At 34.7% G+C, this 13,494-nt stretch overlaps 1 protein-coding gene across 5 annotated transcripts in view; it reads right to left on the minus strand.

The window, feature by feature from the left end:
• The window catches only part of ed (echinoid), a 271,443-nt gene that overhangs the window by 3,412 nt on the left and 254,537 nt on the right, over nt 1-13,494 (minus strand). For 2 of the 5 annotated variants that reach the window (XM_065359124.1, XM_065359120.1), the window contains exons 4-14: nt 12,769-12,959; nt 11,769-12,657; nt 10,041-10,171; nt 7,963-8,121; nt 7,424-7,683; nt 5,254-5,604; nt 5,011-5,163; nt 4,445-4,727; nt 2,792-2,966; nt 1,891-2,069; nt 1,595-1,762 (exon numbers count right to left, since the gene is read on the minus strand). In XM_065359124.1, the coding sequence (XP_065215196.1) occupies nt 1,595-1,762; nt 1,891-2,069; nt 2,792-2,966; nt 4,445-4,727; nt 5,011-5,163; nt 5,254-5,604; nt 7,424-7,683; nt 7,963-8,121; nt 10,041-10,171; nt 11,769-12,657; nt 12,769-12,959 (2,939 nt within the window). The remainder of the gene's footprint in view (nt 1-1,594; nt 1,763-1,890; nt 2,070-2,791; nt 2,967-4,444; nt 4,728-5,010; nt 5,164-5,253; nt 5,605-7,423; nt 7,684-7,962; nt 8,122-10,040; nt 10,172-11,768; nt 12,658-12,768; nt 12,960-13,494) is intronic. The other 3 variants (XM_065359122.1, XM_065359123.1, XM_065359121.1) reach the window with 3 other exon arrangements.

A 13,494-nucleotide genomic window follows, 5' to 3' on the forward strand; every position in this document is an offset into this window, starting at 1 on the left:
TGTATTGATTTTCGACTATGATGGCATTTTTAATCGGGGCGGGACAAAAATAATTTTTTATTCAAAACGTGAGTTTGAAAATCGAAAATGAATCGATTTTTGTTGTTCGATCAATCGATTACTAATCATGATCGATTTTCAAGTCCAAATTTGAGTATTCATTTTAAACATAATCAATCATTAATGGTATCGAAAACTGCAATGGATCGATTATTGGGGTTCGATTAATCGATTTTTGATCATCATTGATTTTTCGATCAGTCAGATGTATTATTTAGGCTAGAAATGATTTTTCATGTCAAACACGATCGATCATTCGAAATCGAAAATTTGATTGAATTGATTTTTGGTGTTAGAATAATCGATATTTGATCGACTGGTATATTTTTAAGGCGAAAAATGACTCGATTAATCGATTTTTGATTGGAAAGTCGATTTTTGAGATTGAAATTGATTTTTGAATTTGAAACGTAATCGGCCGTAAATGGTATCGAAAATGACAATAAATCGATTTTTGTGATTCGATGTATTGATTTTCGACCATGAACAGACCAATATATTTTAGATACAAAAAAATGTTCATTCAAAACATGAGAATGAAAATCGAAAATGAATCGATTTTTGTTGTTTGATCTAAAGTTTCTTAATCATGATCGATTTTTAAGGCCAATGTTGATAATTCATAAATCGATCATGATTTATACCAAATCGATTAATCGAAAAACAAAAATCGATTCATTTTTTATTTTTAATCTCATGTTTTGAATAAAAAAATCATTTTTTGTCTCGAAAATAATTAGCTCGTTTCCGATTAAAAATCGATCATGGTGGAAAATCAATACATCGAATTCCAAAAATCGATTTATCGTTATTTTCGATACCATTATGATCGATTATGTTTGAAATGAAAAATCAGTTTCAACCTCAAAACTTGACCTCTCAATCAAAAATCGATCAACTTATAACACTAAAAATCGATTTGATCGTGTTTGAAATGAAAAATCAATTTTAGACTCAAAAATCGACCTCCTCATCAAAAATCGATCATGATTGAAGACGAAAAATCAAACATCAAAATCGATTAATTTTCGATTTTTCATCTCAAATGAATGTTCGTACCTAATAAGAAATTATATCAGTTTCAAAAATCTATGGGCCGATCAAAAACTGATCATGATCGAAAATGAATAGATCGAATCCTTAAACTCGATTTATTTGCAATTTTCGACGCTATTATGATCGATCATGTTTGAAATTAAAAATCAATTTTAGCCTCAAAAATCGACCTCTCATTTCCTGGGAAAAACTCGAAAATTATCAATTAAGGCAGAAAATTATAATTTTATTTGAGGCTCAGAAATTTGTTTCAAAAGGCTGATGTCCTATCAAAATCAAATTTTTTAAAATTTCAACTGTAAGAAAAACATTTTTTTTAATCTTCAAAAATTCCTCAAAAACAAAAAAAAAACTCAGCAGCTGAAATTTTGATTCACTCAACACACATTTTGATCCCAAAACTTAACTTTCAGCCCAATTCTACCCCCTCTTTAGAAAATATATTCCTATTCTAATCAACACTGTCAAAACTACTCACCATAATGGTTAACTTGATCGGTGATCCTAGGAGCATGATCGTTCGTAACAGAATTAGCATTCGAAGCAGCCGATTGCATTTTCATCTGCCACAGCGAATCTTGTGAATTGACTGAACCTCCGTTGTTCGAATTCGAATAACTGTTCTCCATGTATCCCATATTAACCCCTAGAAAAATCATTAAAAAAACACACATCAGTTACACATCCTCTTCTCAACACACAACCTATTCCTTCGATAGTTTCATCAATAAAACATACGACAGAATAATTGTTTTCATTTTTTAAAAAACTTACATTCATTACCATTAGGATGCGTTCTGCTACCATACGGCGAATATGCATGACCACCGTATAAAGCATTCTTAGCAGGATCATCTAGTACCAAATCCATCGAATGTTCCAGTGCTTTGTTTTCTAAACCAGGCGTCGAGTAATACGGAGGTGGAGGTTGTTGCACAATGCTAGGATGTACGCTGCACATGAAAAAATCAAAACAAAATAAACTCTCGTTAGTACAATCGATGAAAATTATTAAATTTTTTCTAAATTAGTATCTTAAAAATCTAATAATGCGAACAAGCTGATTTCTAATTTGGGCAAAATCACATTCGAAAGCTATACCAAATAATCCACTCACCATATTTAAAATATATAACAAATCTCACAAATATCGAGGCATGAAAAAAAAAGAGTAAAAATAATATTCGAATGTAACTCTACAGATAAAATATACGAGCCCTAATTTGATAAATTATCTTTAAATTAATTTACATCGTTACTACACCATAAAAAGACTTTAAATTAAACAAAGCTTAAATTAAACAACGTTATTGTTAACATTGAATGGCTTTTGTTACATATTATTATGACGTGTTTGGTTTTGAACGTCGAAAAAATATTAAACCAACAATGCTACAGGTTCGTGTAATTTTTTTTATTCGTTAAAATAATCCGATCAAAAATTTTCATGCATTAATTTTGCGCGCAAGTTCTCTCATAATTTGAACAAAAAAATCAGATTTTTTTTCAACTAAAAAATTAACTTATTTTTTCGTAGAAAAAAAACAACCAAAAACCACGAAATGATCGATGAATTTTTCCAGCTGACTTACACAACTTATACACATAATAATAATAATATAGAAAACATAACTCTATAAGTGAAAAATTTTCCGCATATGAGGAAAACACTTACGTTGATGATTCCATTTCATAATCTTTGGCTTTGCTCTTTTTCACGTGAGAGCGTTTGCATCGACAGAAGACGAAAACTAATCCAATAAACAGCACGAAAACCACGCAAGAAACAGCGATCGCTATCATAGTCGGTGTGGGAAAAGTCGACGCTTCTTTGATGTACGACGAACCGACTACGCAATAAAAAAAAAATTAGATTAGTAAATTAAACCGAAGCCAGGCGAGATGGTGCAATTAAAGAGGAAATTTTTCGCTACAAATACCATTCTCTCGTCTTCTTTTTAACGCGTCCAAAGCCCAGGCTCAGGCTGCGTTTTCATTTTCATCCTCTCTTTTACTTGTACTCGTACAAAGCAGCGAGGGGGATTACGATCTTAAATAAATTTCCATTCCCCTTATGTTTCGCTTTTTATAGTCCTTCCAACGTATCCCTATCCCGAGTTTTATTCGCAGAAAGCGAAAAATCACCGTGTTTTTAAGGTTTACTTTGGCAGTTCAGCTTGTCTGCTTTTTTCCCATTTTATTAACGATACGTACGTATACGTTAAGTATTGTATAAGTATCTTTTTACTCGGAAAATTTCCTAAAGTTGTATTGATTCGAGCTCGGAGTTTTTCAACTAAATGAAATTTTCTTACCGTTTAACAAAACGTACCTAGTCATTTTTTCAGACGTTCTCTCAAATTAATTTATTACGAAGAGTTTAGACTCAGATTTTTATTTTTATTAAAAAAAAAAATATGTACTTGGCACCTACATATTAATTCATTTGAAATACTTAACAGGAGGAATAATTAAAGAGGAAAATGGGGAGGGGAAGAGAAAGTCGACAGAAGATAGACTTTTGAAACCGTTTTAAAAATAAAGAGAGTCCTTTAAGAAAGAGGAACAAAGTGAGCTTTGGTGAAATATTAACTATTTCATTTACAAGTTTTTAGACTAAGTTTGTGATTAATTTTTCATACCAATCTGCATTTTTTATAATATAAAAGCAAAGGCAGCGTACTTTCAAAGCTAACATTTTATATTTCAAATTTCAAATAATTTAATTAAGTTAAGATGAATTTTATGCTCATAAAAAAATATTGTTGATTTATAGCACTTCAAAAGAAATATACTTTTTCAGCATTTTTGCTAACGTCCTCAATGTCCTCATAATAAAAACATTTTTCGAACTTGTAATCGACATTAGCTATACATTTTTTTTACACAAGTAGATCAGTTTCTTTTTTTGAAAAAAAAAAAAAAAAAAAAAAAAAAATGAAATTGACGAATTATTTTTTAAGGAGGACGAAATCATACCAAAAAATAACGTTCAAATTTCAAATTTAAGAGAATTGAAAATTATTCTTAACACAGATTTTTTTATAGCGACCACAAAAAATTTCATTATGTATAATTGGAACAAAAATTCTAAGAATAATAAAATTTATGAAATCAGGATAGCCCTACAAATTTTTTTACGTCAGAAAATGACCCATTTCCGGATATTTTAATCAAGAAAGTTACTCTTGGTAGAAAATATTACCAAAAAAAATTTCCAACGAAATGTTGGGATTTTCAGGCTCATATCCTATTTGGAATATTTTCCTCCTTCGAAGACGAGAGAATCCTGAATCCCTACTTGATGGTACTTAAAATTCCAACAAACCTTCAGCTTCGGTGTAATCTCCGCATATTTCTTGATCAGTCATCAAACACAGTCTGACTCGAACTCTCAAATCATCAGCCTTATCAACAACAAGCTCATCGGAGGATGCTTCGAAGTCGCTTTCATCGAGTGATCTTCCATTCGTAGATCTTCGGCCAATCAACGATAAAATGGTGGCTTCGAGTTGAGTGGCAGCGTTACCGGACGGAGTAAGGGGTAAAGTTTCCAATTTTTGCCAACTTGCGTCGTGAATATGGTTGATTCTGGTTTCTACTTTGCCAACCTGTTGATTGCAAATGAGAAAGGAGACATATAAATATCGCGTTTGGTAATCGATAAGTACATAGAAATACGAGTACATGGAATGAATTAGAAGAACAATGGAATAGGTAGGTAAACGAGTGTTTAACGATAGACGATAAATTCTTCGGATATGCGATTGCGATCGCTACAATCTTTCGTTTGAAAAATTTACCACTATACTTATATGTATAGGTATAGGTATGTAATCGATTCCGCGAGAAATTGAAATTGGTAATAGGTGAGAAAAAATTCACGATACGTACGAGTTGTAAGCATGTGGCTGCTATGTTGATCGTTAACACGTGAGTTTCAGGGTCAAACGTAACACGTTGAGGAGCTGGAATGCGGTCGACTCGTGTATTGGCGGTCGTTTCTTCCGAATAATTACTGTGGCCTTTGTTATTGTACGCTTTTACCTGCGAATAAGCAAAGTAAAAAATTATATAAAGTTAATTTTCATCACTGTTTTGAATTTTTTCCATTGATAAGCATAGAGTGGAACTTACTTTGAAAGCATAAGCTTGATGTTGTTCGAGACCAGTAACGTTGCAAGGATTGCTACGTTGGCAATCGAATTCCATCCAGTCGTCAGCTGAGCTGGAGCTGGAGCTGGAGCTGGAGCCAGATCTTCTCGGGATAAAGCAATCGCTATCTATGTCATTTTCAGAGCTTCGGTATGATTGACGATAGGCAATGGTGTATCGGGTACTTTGGACACCTCCGTCGAATCCGGGAGTCCATTGTAGGGTAACGAAACTATGTCCTATGCCAGTTACTGTCAAAAATTCTGGTTTTTCGGGGGCTCCTTTCGATTGTAAGCGTATCGTGGCTTTAATTTGACCAACTGCGTTGACCACCTGTTGATTAAAAAGTTATCGAGTTAGAAAAAAAAGCAGGTACTTATTTGATTTTATCGACTTGATAAATTGATTTCACAGATATTCAAAGTAAGTAGGTAACTAGGTAAGTAAAATGAAAAGAATTCATTGGAGAGACTACATAATTATCAATGGTTAAAAATCGATAATCGATAATCTAAAATCGGTCATTGGTAGTTGATAATCGATCAATGAAAATCGACCCTCAAAGATTGATTATAAGCAGTTGAAATTATCGACTATCGAAAATCGGAAATCATAAGTATATCGATTGCCCGGAATTAATTGTGTATTGTGAGAATTACTTTTTCAATTGAAGTTGGCATTTCTTGATGACCGAAAACCGATTATTAAATCGATTATCAATTCGTAAAAATCGATTATCGATCGTTCAAAATCAGTCAAGAAAAAATGAAATTTCAGTTTTTTGATAGAAAACTGAATATCGATGTCTGAAAATCGATTATCGAACACTGAAAATCGATTATCGATTGTTTCAAATCGATTTGAGAAAATTTTTTAAATTATTGAAAATGAAATTTTTTGACCGTTGAAAACCGATTACTGAACGCAGATAATCGATTACTGATCAATAAAATCGATATCGATTGTTGAAAGTCGACAATCGATCTTTGAAAACTAATTATAAAATAATGATTAATTTTTCAAGTTGAAGATGGAATTTTTTCGATTGAAAACTGATTATTAACGGCAACGGCTGAAAATCGATTATCAATCATTGAAAATCGATTATCGATTGTTTGAAATCGATTTTAAGAAATTTTTTTTCAATTGAACATTTGAAAATTAAATTTTTTGACTGTTGAAAACCGATTACTAAACGCAGGTAATCGATTATTGATCGCTGAAATCGATTATCGATTAATGAAAGTCGACTATCGAATCAATGTTTGAAAAACAATTATAAAAAATTAATTTTTCAAGTGGAAGATGGAATTTTTCCGATTGAAAACCTGATAACCGACGGCTGAAAATCGATTATCAATTACTAAAAATCGATTATCGATTGTTTCAAATCGATTAAGAAAATTAAAAAAATTGAAAATGAAATTTTTTTGACCGTTGAAAACCGATTAAGTGCTGAACGCAGGTAATCGATTATTGATCGCTAAAATCGATTACCGATTGTTGAAATTCGACTATCGATCTTTAAAAACCGATTATGAAAAATCAATTTTTCCAGTCGAAGATGGAGTTTTATCAATTGAAAACTGATTATTGACGGCTGAAAATCGATTATCGATTGTTTCGAATCGATCAAGAAGATTTATTAAAATTAAAGATGATATTTTTTGACCGTTGAAAACCGATTATTGATCGCTAAAATCGATTATCGATTGTTGAAAATAACTATCGATCTTTCAGAACCGATTATGATTTTTTTTTCAATCAAAGATGAAATTTTCTCGATTGTTGGAAATCGATTATTGCTTATTGAAAATTGACTATTGATCGCTGAGAATCTATAATGTATCGATGCCTGAAAATCGAATCTACTCTTTGACTTGATGAAAATTAATTTCAAATTCCAAATCTACAGAGACCATTTGAGGAAATGATTGCGAAGAATACTTCATCAACTAGGAAGAAACTAACCTCATTATCCAAATAGGTCAAAAACCAGCACTTTAATATCTCAAAAACCAAAAAAATATTTTCAAAATCTATCAAACGAAAAGATCATCCAGTTCCAACCACCAAAAACCATCATTACATCTCACACCTTTCCCTTTCCCCAAATCCCCCCTGAGACCAATTTAATAAAATCGAAACTCACCCGACAATGATAATCTCCGTAATCAGCTTCGCGAATATTGGAAATCTGCAAAACGCTGGTGAATATATCGCCTCCGCTTTCGTTAACGGTCGTGTTGATTTCGTAATGACCGTCGCTGCCGGCCAGCAAAGGGGCTACGTTCGTGCTAAAGCTCCACTGGAATTCGGGTCTAGGGTACGCCTGTACTTTACAAACGACTTCGGCTGTTTCTTGTAAATCGTAGGCAACTTTATTGTACTTATGCAGGATAATCGGTCCATCTATACGAAAGCAACACACCCAAAAATTCCAGTTAGCGAAGTTTTAATCACGTCATCGCGTCGACAGGGGTTCATACTTCATAGTCCTATATATGTACAAGGTACACGATACACGAAAGCCAAACCAAACCACACAGCTAAAGAGATTTCTTGGACGATAAAGCTCTTTCAAAAGTCCAACAGGCTGTGATTTACGATACCAGCCAGCCAAACCGTGCGCATGTTGGTTTGGTGGCTTTTAAATGGGGGGCTTTATATCGTATATAGGGGTTAACTTACGTTCCACTCTCAAGTTCATGATGCTTTCGACACGTTTCACGTCATTTTCAAAACTGCACGAGTATAATCCACTATCCGATGGGATGAGTTGATTAGTGCTGGGACGATCTCTTCCGGAAAATTTCAACGTACTTTGCACCATGTACACTCCATTGGCTACTGAAAAAACAAGGTGAAACACCAGGACAAATATTAGATAAAGAAAATTCCTCTACATTACAGCATCTTCATGTACACTAATTTATGCACGATGAGGGCCAAAGGATGAACGAGCTCGTGTCAATTATCATCGGAATGCGTTACCAACCCTCCCCTTTCCCTTCCTGCCTAACTTCAGAGTTCCAATCAACCAATGTACCTACTTAGCAGCCCGAAAAAACCACCAAATACTCGAAATACATGTGGTTTGAATTAAACAAAATCTTAATTACCGATGTTTAAGCGTTTCTTCTATCGTACGTTACGTTAGATGTACCTACGCCTCTATATTATGGCACAAGCAGCCTCGCCTCCTATCACCATCGTCCAATTAATAAGAAACATGTGACGTTTATATACGAATAGTGACAGACGTCACGGTGTTTTCTTTCGAGAACTATGCCTATATATTATTTTAACGCGACCGTAACGTTCGAGTTAACCGTTACACACAAAGGTAATGAATTAGAATTTCTCAACACCCCTTTTTCACATTTCAACTCCACCGCGACCAACTCGACTCTCCGCCATACATAAGTCAAACGAAAATCACATTTAAATGGGTTCGTTAATGTTTCAAATTGTCAAGCGTAGAATTGCGGCCCTTTTTAATTTTCCTTATTTTTAAAGGTCTATTGAAATTTCTTTTCCGAGATCAAAAGTTTCCTCAAAGTGGAAAGATCGCTTTGAATTAATGAATGGTATAATTGATACGCGGTGGGTGGCACCCATCGTCGCCTTGTGCCGTTTACTCAGGTGTAAGTATAATTAAGTCGACGACATTCGGGCGAATTTTTTTCCTTCATTTCCCAAAGCCAGCTGAGGAACGAGGAATTTAAAGCAGCTTTTTGAACGCTTTCGGTGTATTTTTCGAAGTGCTACTTGTTGAATGAAGGAACGAGTGATTTTCTCGATGACAAAAAATTAAATTAAATTAAAAATTGAAAAATGATAAAAAATTTCGCATTATCAAAATTGATGTTGCTTAAATAAATTCGAAACCAACACACGTCACTGAATCAAAAAATTCCTCAAATAAACAGCATACCCAACTCGTATTTTTTAATTTCGATTATTTTTTATTCTCAGTAGAACTTTGTATAAAAAAAACCAAGTCAATAACCTTGAAGAGTTTGCCACACGTACGTATAAGCTCAACCCTCCTGGATGAAAAAAAATTCTAAAATAGAAAATTTTCGCCAAAAATGACAGCTCGACGCGAGGGTAATCAAAACCTTGATAATAGTATTTTTTCACACAAATACCATCAAAACCTCGGTGATATTTTCGCTCGAATATCAAGCATAGCTTTGAAAACCTTGAAGGAGGCGACATTTTAAAATATATTAAAAAACTTCTGTAGCCAGTTGAGTAAGTACAGTTACACGTAAGACAAAAGCAGAACAGGGAGCAACGCTGGGAAAAAAGAAAATTCAATTCTGTCATAAGCAAGCACACCTACTAGCATTTTTTTTCTCGCTGGAAAAAAATTCCGACAATTTTTCAGTCGAGGACAGACATCGTGAAAGTGAGGGGGGGTTCCTTTTAGGTATTTCGAATTGTACCCCTATTCGTTCTGTTTCAATACTCAACAATGGTACAGCCAAGCCTCAGGAGAGGGTGAGGAAATCCCCTCTATCGTTTACTTAGACATTCGAACGATTAATAAAAACACTAAAAAATTAATCTTTTTAGACATCGAGTCGTTTGCGGTAAATATATGAGATTTAAAAAGAAAAGATGGTCGTTTTCACGTACATAATATCGAGCAACACCACATCCACATTGGAAATGACGACGACGAGACGAGCGATTGGCGCAGGCACATTCGTTTCGGTTCGTTTAATTTATAAAATGAAAATAATGCCAGTAACACTTACGGGTATCAGATTCATCGTTGAAGATATCGAATAATTTCTGTGAAACGTCTCTGCCTCCTTTTAACCATCTAATGGTCGGCTTCGGTTTGCCTTCTGCCGAACACGTAACGCTGAATTCTTGATCTCCGTCTCTGCAAAGGGCGAAAAAAAGAGAAAAAAAAATTAAATTACTGAAAAAAAATCTCGATACGATGAAACTTTTTCGTTGTATGTATTCGGGGTAGACATTTTTTCTCTTATTTTTTTTTCGCGTTCAATCGTTGAAATGAAACCGAAGAGGGTTGTGGTTTTTGACTTCGGACAATTTAATTAACGAAATCGCCATCGCACGTCTAAAACGTAAATTCTTTGATCGTATTTTCGTTTCGTTTTCAATAAATGTGGCCATTTTTTGGTGCAGAAATAGAATGATTTTAACAATGATAAAGGTTTGGACTGAAAATAAGTAGAGAAGGGGCAGGAGGTTAAAAAACGGAAAGTGGTTCGAAAAAAAAACCTACCAATTTACCAAAGTGATTAGTTACTTGCCAAAAATTAGGTACCAAATTGCCAAAAATACCGATAATTTACCAAATATGACCAAAAATTAATCAAAAATTACAAGTTTTACCAAAAGTTACTAATTTTGCAAAAACTACCAAGTAGACAAAAATTATTGATTCAATTCAACAAACATTACCAGTTTAACAGAAATGACCAATTTACCAAAAAAATTATTGGTAATTTACCAAAAAAAAATGCTGGTAATTTACCATAAAAATTACTGGTAATTTACCATAAAAATTACTGGTAATTTACCAAATTGAAAATTAAATTTTTTACCGTTGAAAACCTATTACCGAACGTAGGTAATCGATTATTGATCGTTAAAATCAATTATCGATTGATGAAAGTCGACTATTAATATTAAAAAAAACAACTATGGCAAGTTAATTTTTCTGGTTGAGGAGAACATTTTTTCGACGGAAAACTGATTATTGAGGGCTGTAAATCGATTATCGATTGTTTCGAATCGATCAAGAAAATTTCTTAAAATTGAAAATGACATTATTTTTTGACCGTTTGAAACCGATTATTGATTGCAGGTTATCGATCATTGATCGCTAAAATCGATTATTGATTACCAAAAATCGATTATCAATTGTTTGAAATCGATTAAGAAAATTTTAAAAATTGAAAATGAAATTTTTTGACTGTTGAAAACCGATTACTTAACGTTCGTAATCGACTATTGATCGCTAAAATCGATTATCGATTGTTGAAAGTAACTATCGATCTTTCAAAACCGATTATGAATTTTTTTTCAAAATTCTCTGGTGAATTACAAACTTGGTAAATTTTTGATGAATTATCGGTAATTTTTTTTTGGTAAACCATCAGTAATTTCTTTTGGTAAATTACCGATAGTTGTTTTGCCAAATTACCAGTATTTTTGGTAAATTACCAGCAACTTTTGGTAAATTACGGGTAATTTTTTTGGGGTTAATTATCAGTCATTTTTGGACTTTGGCAAAGTATACGTAATTCTTTGGTAAATTTCCGGTAATTTTAGTGCAAATGTGCACCAATAATGGATATTAAAACGTAATTTCACCAAAAAATGACCAGTGTGTCAAAATTTTGATAGGTATCTAATTTAGCAAATTCTGTTGGGGGGGAGGGGGAGGGCAGAAAAAAACAATTTCAACTCTCAAAAAAAAAATTTATGAATTAATCGATGAAACTTACTTTTTGGTGACATGCGGTTGCAACTTAGAGGTGAACTTGGGCGCTTGGTAAACGGTCAAGTAAACAGAGGCGATTTCACTTTGTCCAATTTCATTGGTAGCCTGACAAGAGTATCTGCCTTCATGTCCCAAATGCACAGACTGAATGGTGTATCTGCTATTCGTGCTTATGATGGCATTAGGCGTCGAGCTCAGTTCACCCTCTCTCCACCATCTGTACTGCGGCATTGGCCATCCAGGAGGTGACATAGTACACGTAAGCGTAACTCCAGCACCTTCCATGGCGATCGGTTTCTCGGGGCTGATTCTTCCTTGACCAGGTCTATGACGAACCAATAAGGTAACCGAAGCGTTTCCGATACGATTAGCTCGTTGTTTAGATAACGACGGAGACGTAGGACTCAGCACGTTGACAGCTCGACAAGTATAAGTTCCGGCCGAATCTGCGGTAATTCTGTGTATCTTCAGTACTTCTCCTTGCTGCCTGAAGTCCGGTTTGCCTTCTCTGAGCCACTCGACAGTGATTGGGGGAGGATTCGAGGTAACATTACAATAAACGCTGACCGTTTCGCCTTCTTCGACTTCGCGTTGACGAGTCGTGCCTTGGACGCCTTCGATGGTTACTTGAGGAGGGTACTGGACGTCTAAGGTGAGTTCGGCTTCGCTCGATTGGCCGAGACCGTTCTCGGCAAAACAGGTGTACTTGCCGGCATCCTGCAGGGTGACTCGGTTAATGGTGTGGGTGAAACTGGTGGCGAAAAATCGGCCATCTCGCATCCATTTTACGCTGCTAACTCGCGGTTTCGCGTCTACGCTGCATTCTAGTTTGACCGAGCCTTCTTTCTCGACTCTGAGCGGGTTTTCTGGACCGACTTGGACTCGCGGGTAATCTGCGAATAAAGAAAATCAAACTTGAGGTTAGCCAGTTTCCGTTTTTTTTTAGAGAGAGAGTACATATAGGTAAGATAAGCTCTCGTATTCGTATATAGAGGTATGCTTACAATTAACAGCTAGAGCGACTTTGGTTTCGTGTTTCACTCCTTCCGGCATAGCTCGGTTCCATACGACGCATCTGTAAATAGCGCCGTCATCCGTTCGAGATGGTTTCAAATTCAACACGGCCGATGTAACGTCTCGACTCGTACTTCGGGTTACAGATTCTGAGATTTCTTGTTGACCTTCTCGGAACCATCTGCGAATGTAACAAGATGTGTTCTCGTTAGCATAAGTACGATAATTTCGAATTCGCGGTGAATGTAATTAACATAGGAACTAGAGTCAGCCGCAACAGCGACGAGCTCGGATAGACAGAAAATACACCCAACTTCGAGTGGTATTCGACGTATCTTGTTTCAATGCTGCGAAATCGGCTGAAAAAGTCTACTGAAATGAAGACGAAAAGGGAACTAGAGAGACAGAAAACCAGACAGAATAGAATCAAACGTGATTCGAATTTTACGTTAAAATTGGCAGTAGAGCACAATTTCCTATTATCTTGCAAATTTTAATCCTTCAGAAGCTTATCATTTTTAAAAAAATACATATTCAATAAACAATCCTCTAATTTGGAAACAAACCAACTAAATTTTCCAAACTCCCATTTCGTAAAGAAAATTGAAATGAAAATTCCAATAATTCTAGAGCTTCGAGCCTCGACCTTAATTCAGTTCATTAACCTATAGACAACCCCCCCCCCCCCCGACGAACTCTCCACCATGTAAAAAATT

Source organism: Planococcus citri, chromosome 3, assembly GCF_950023065.1.
Source record: "Planococcus citri chromosome 3, ihPlaCitr1.1, whole genome shotgun sequence".
NCBI classification, from domain to species: domain Eukaryota; kingdom Metazoa; phylum Arthropoda; class Insecta; order Hemiptera; family Pseudococcidae; genus Planococcus; species Planococcus citri.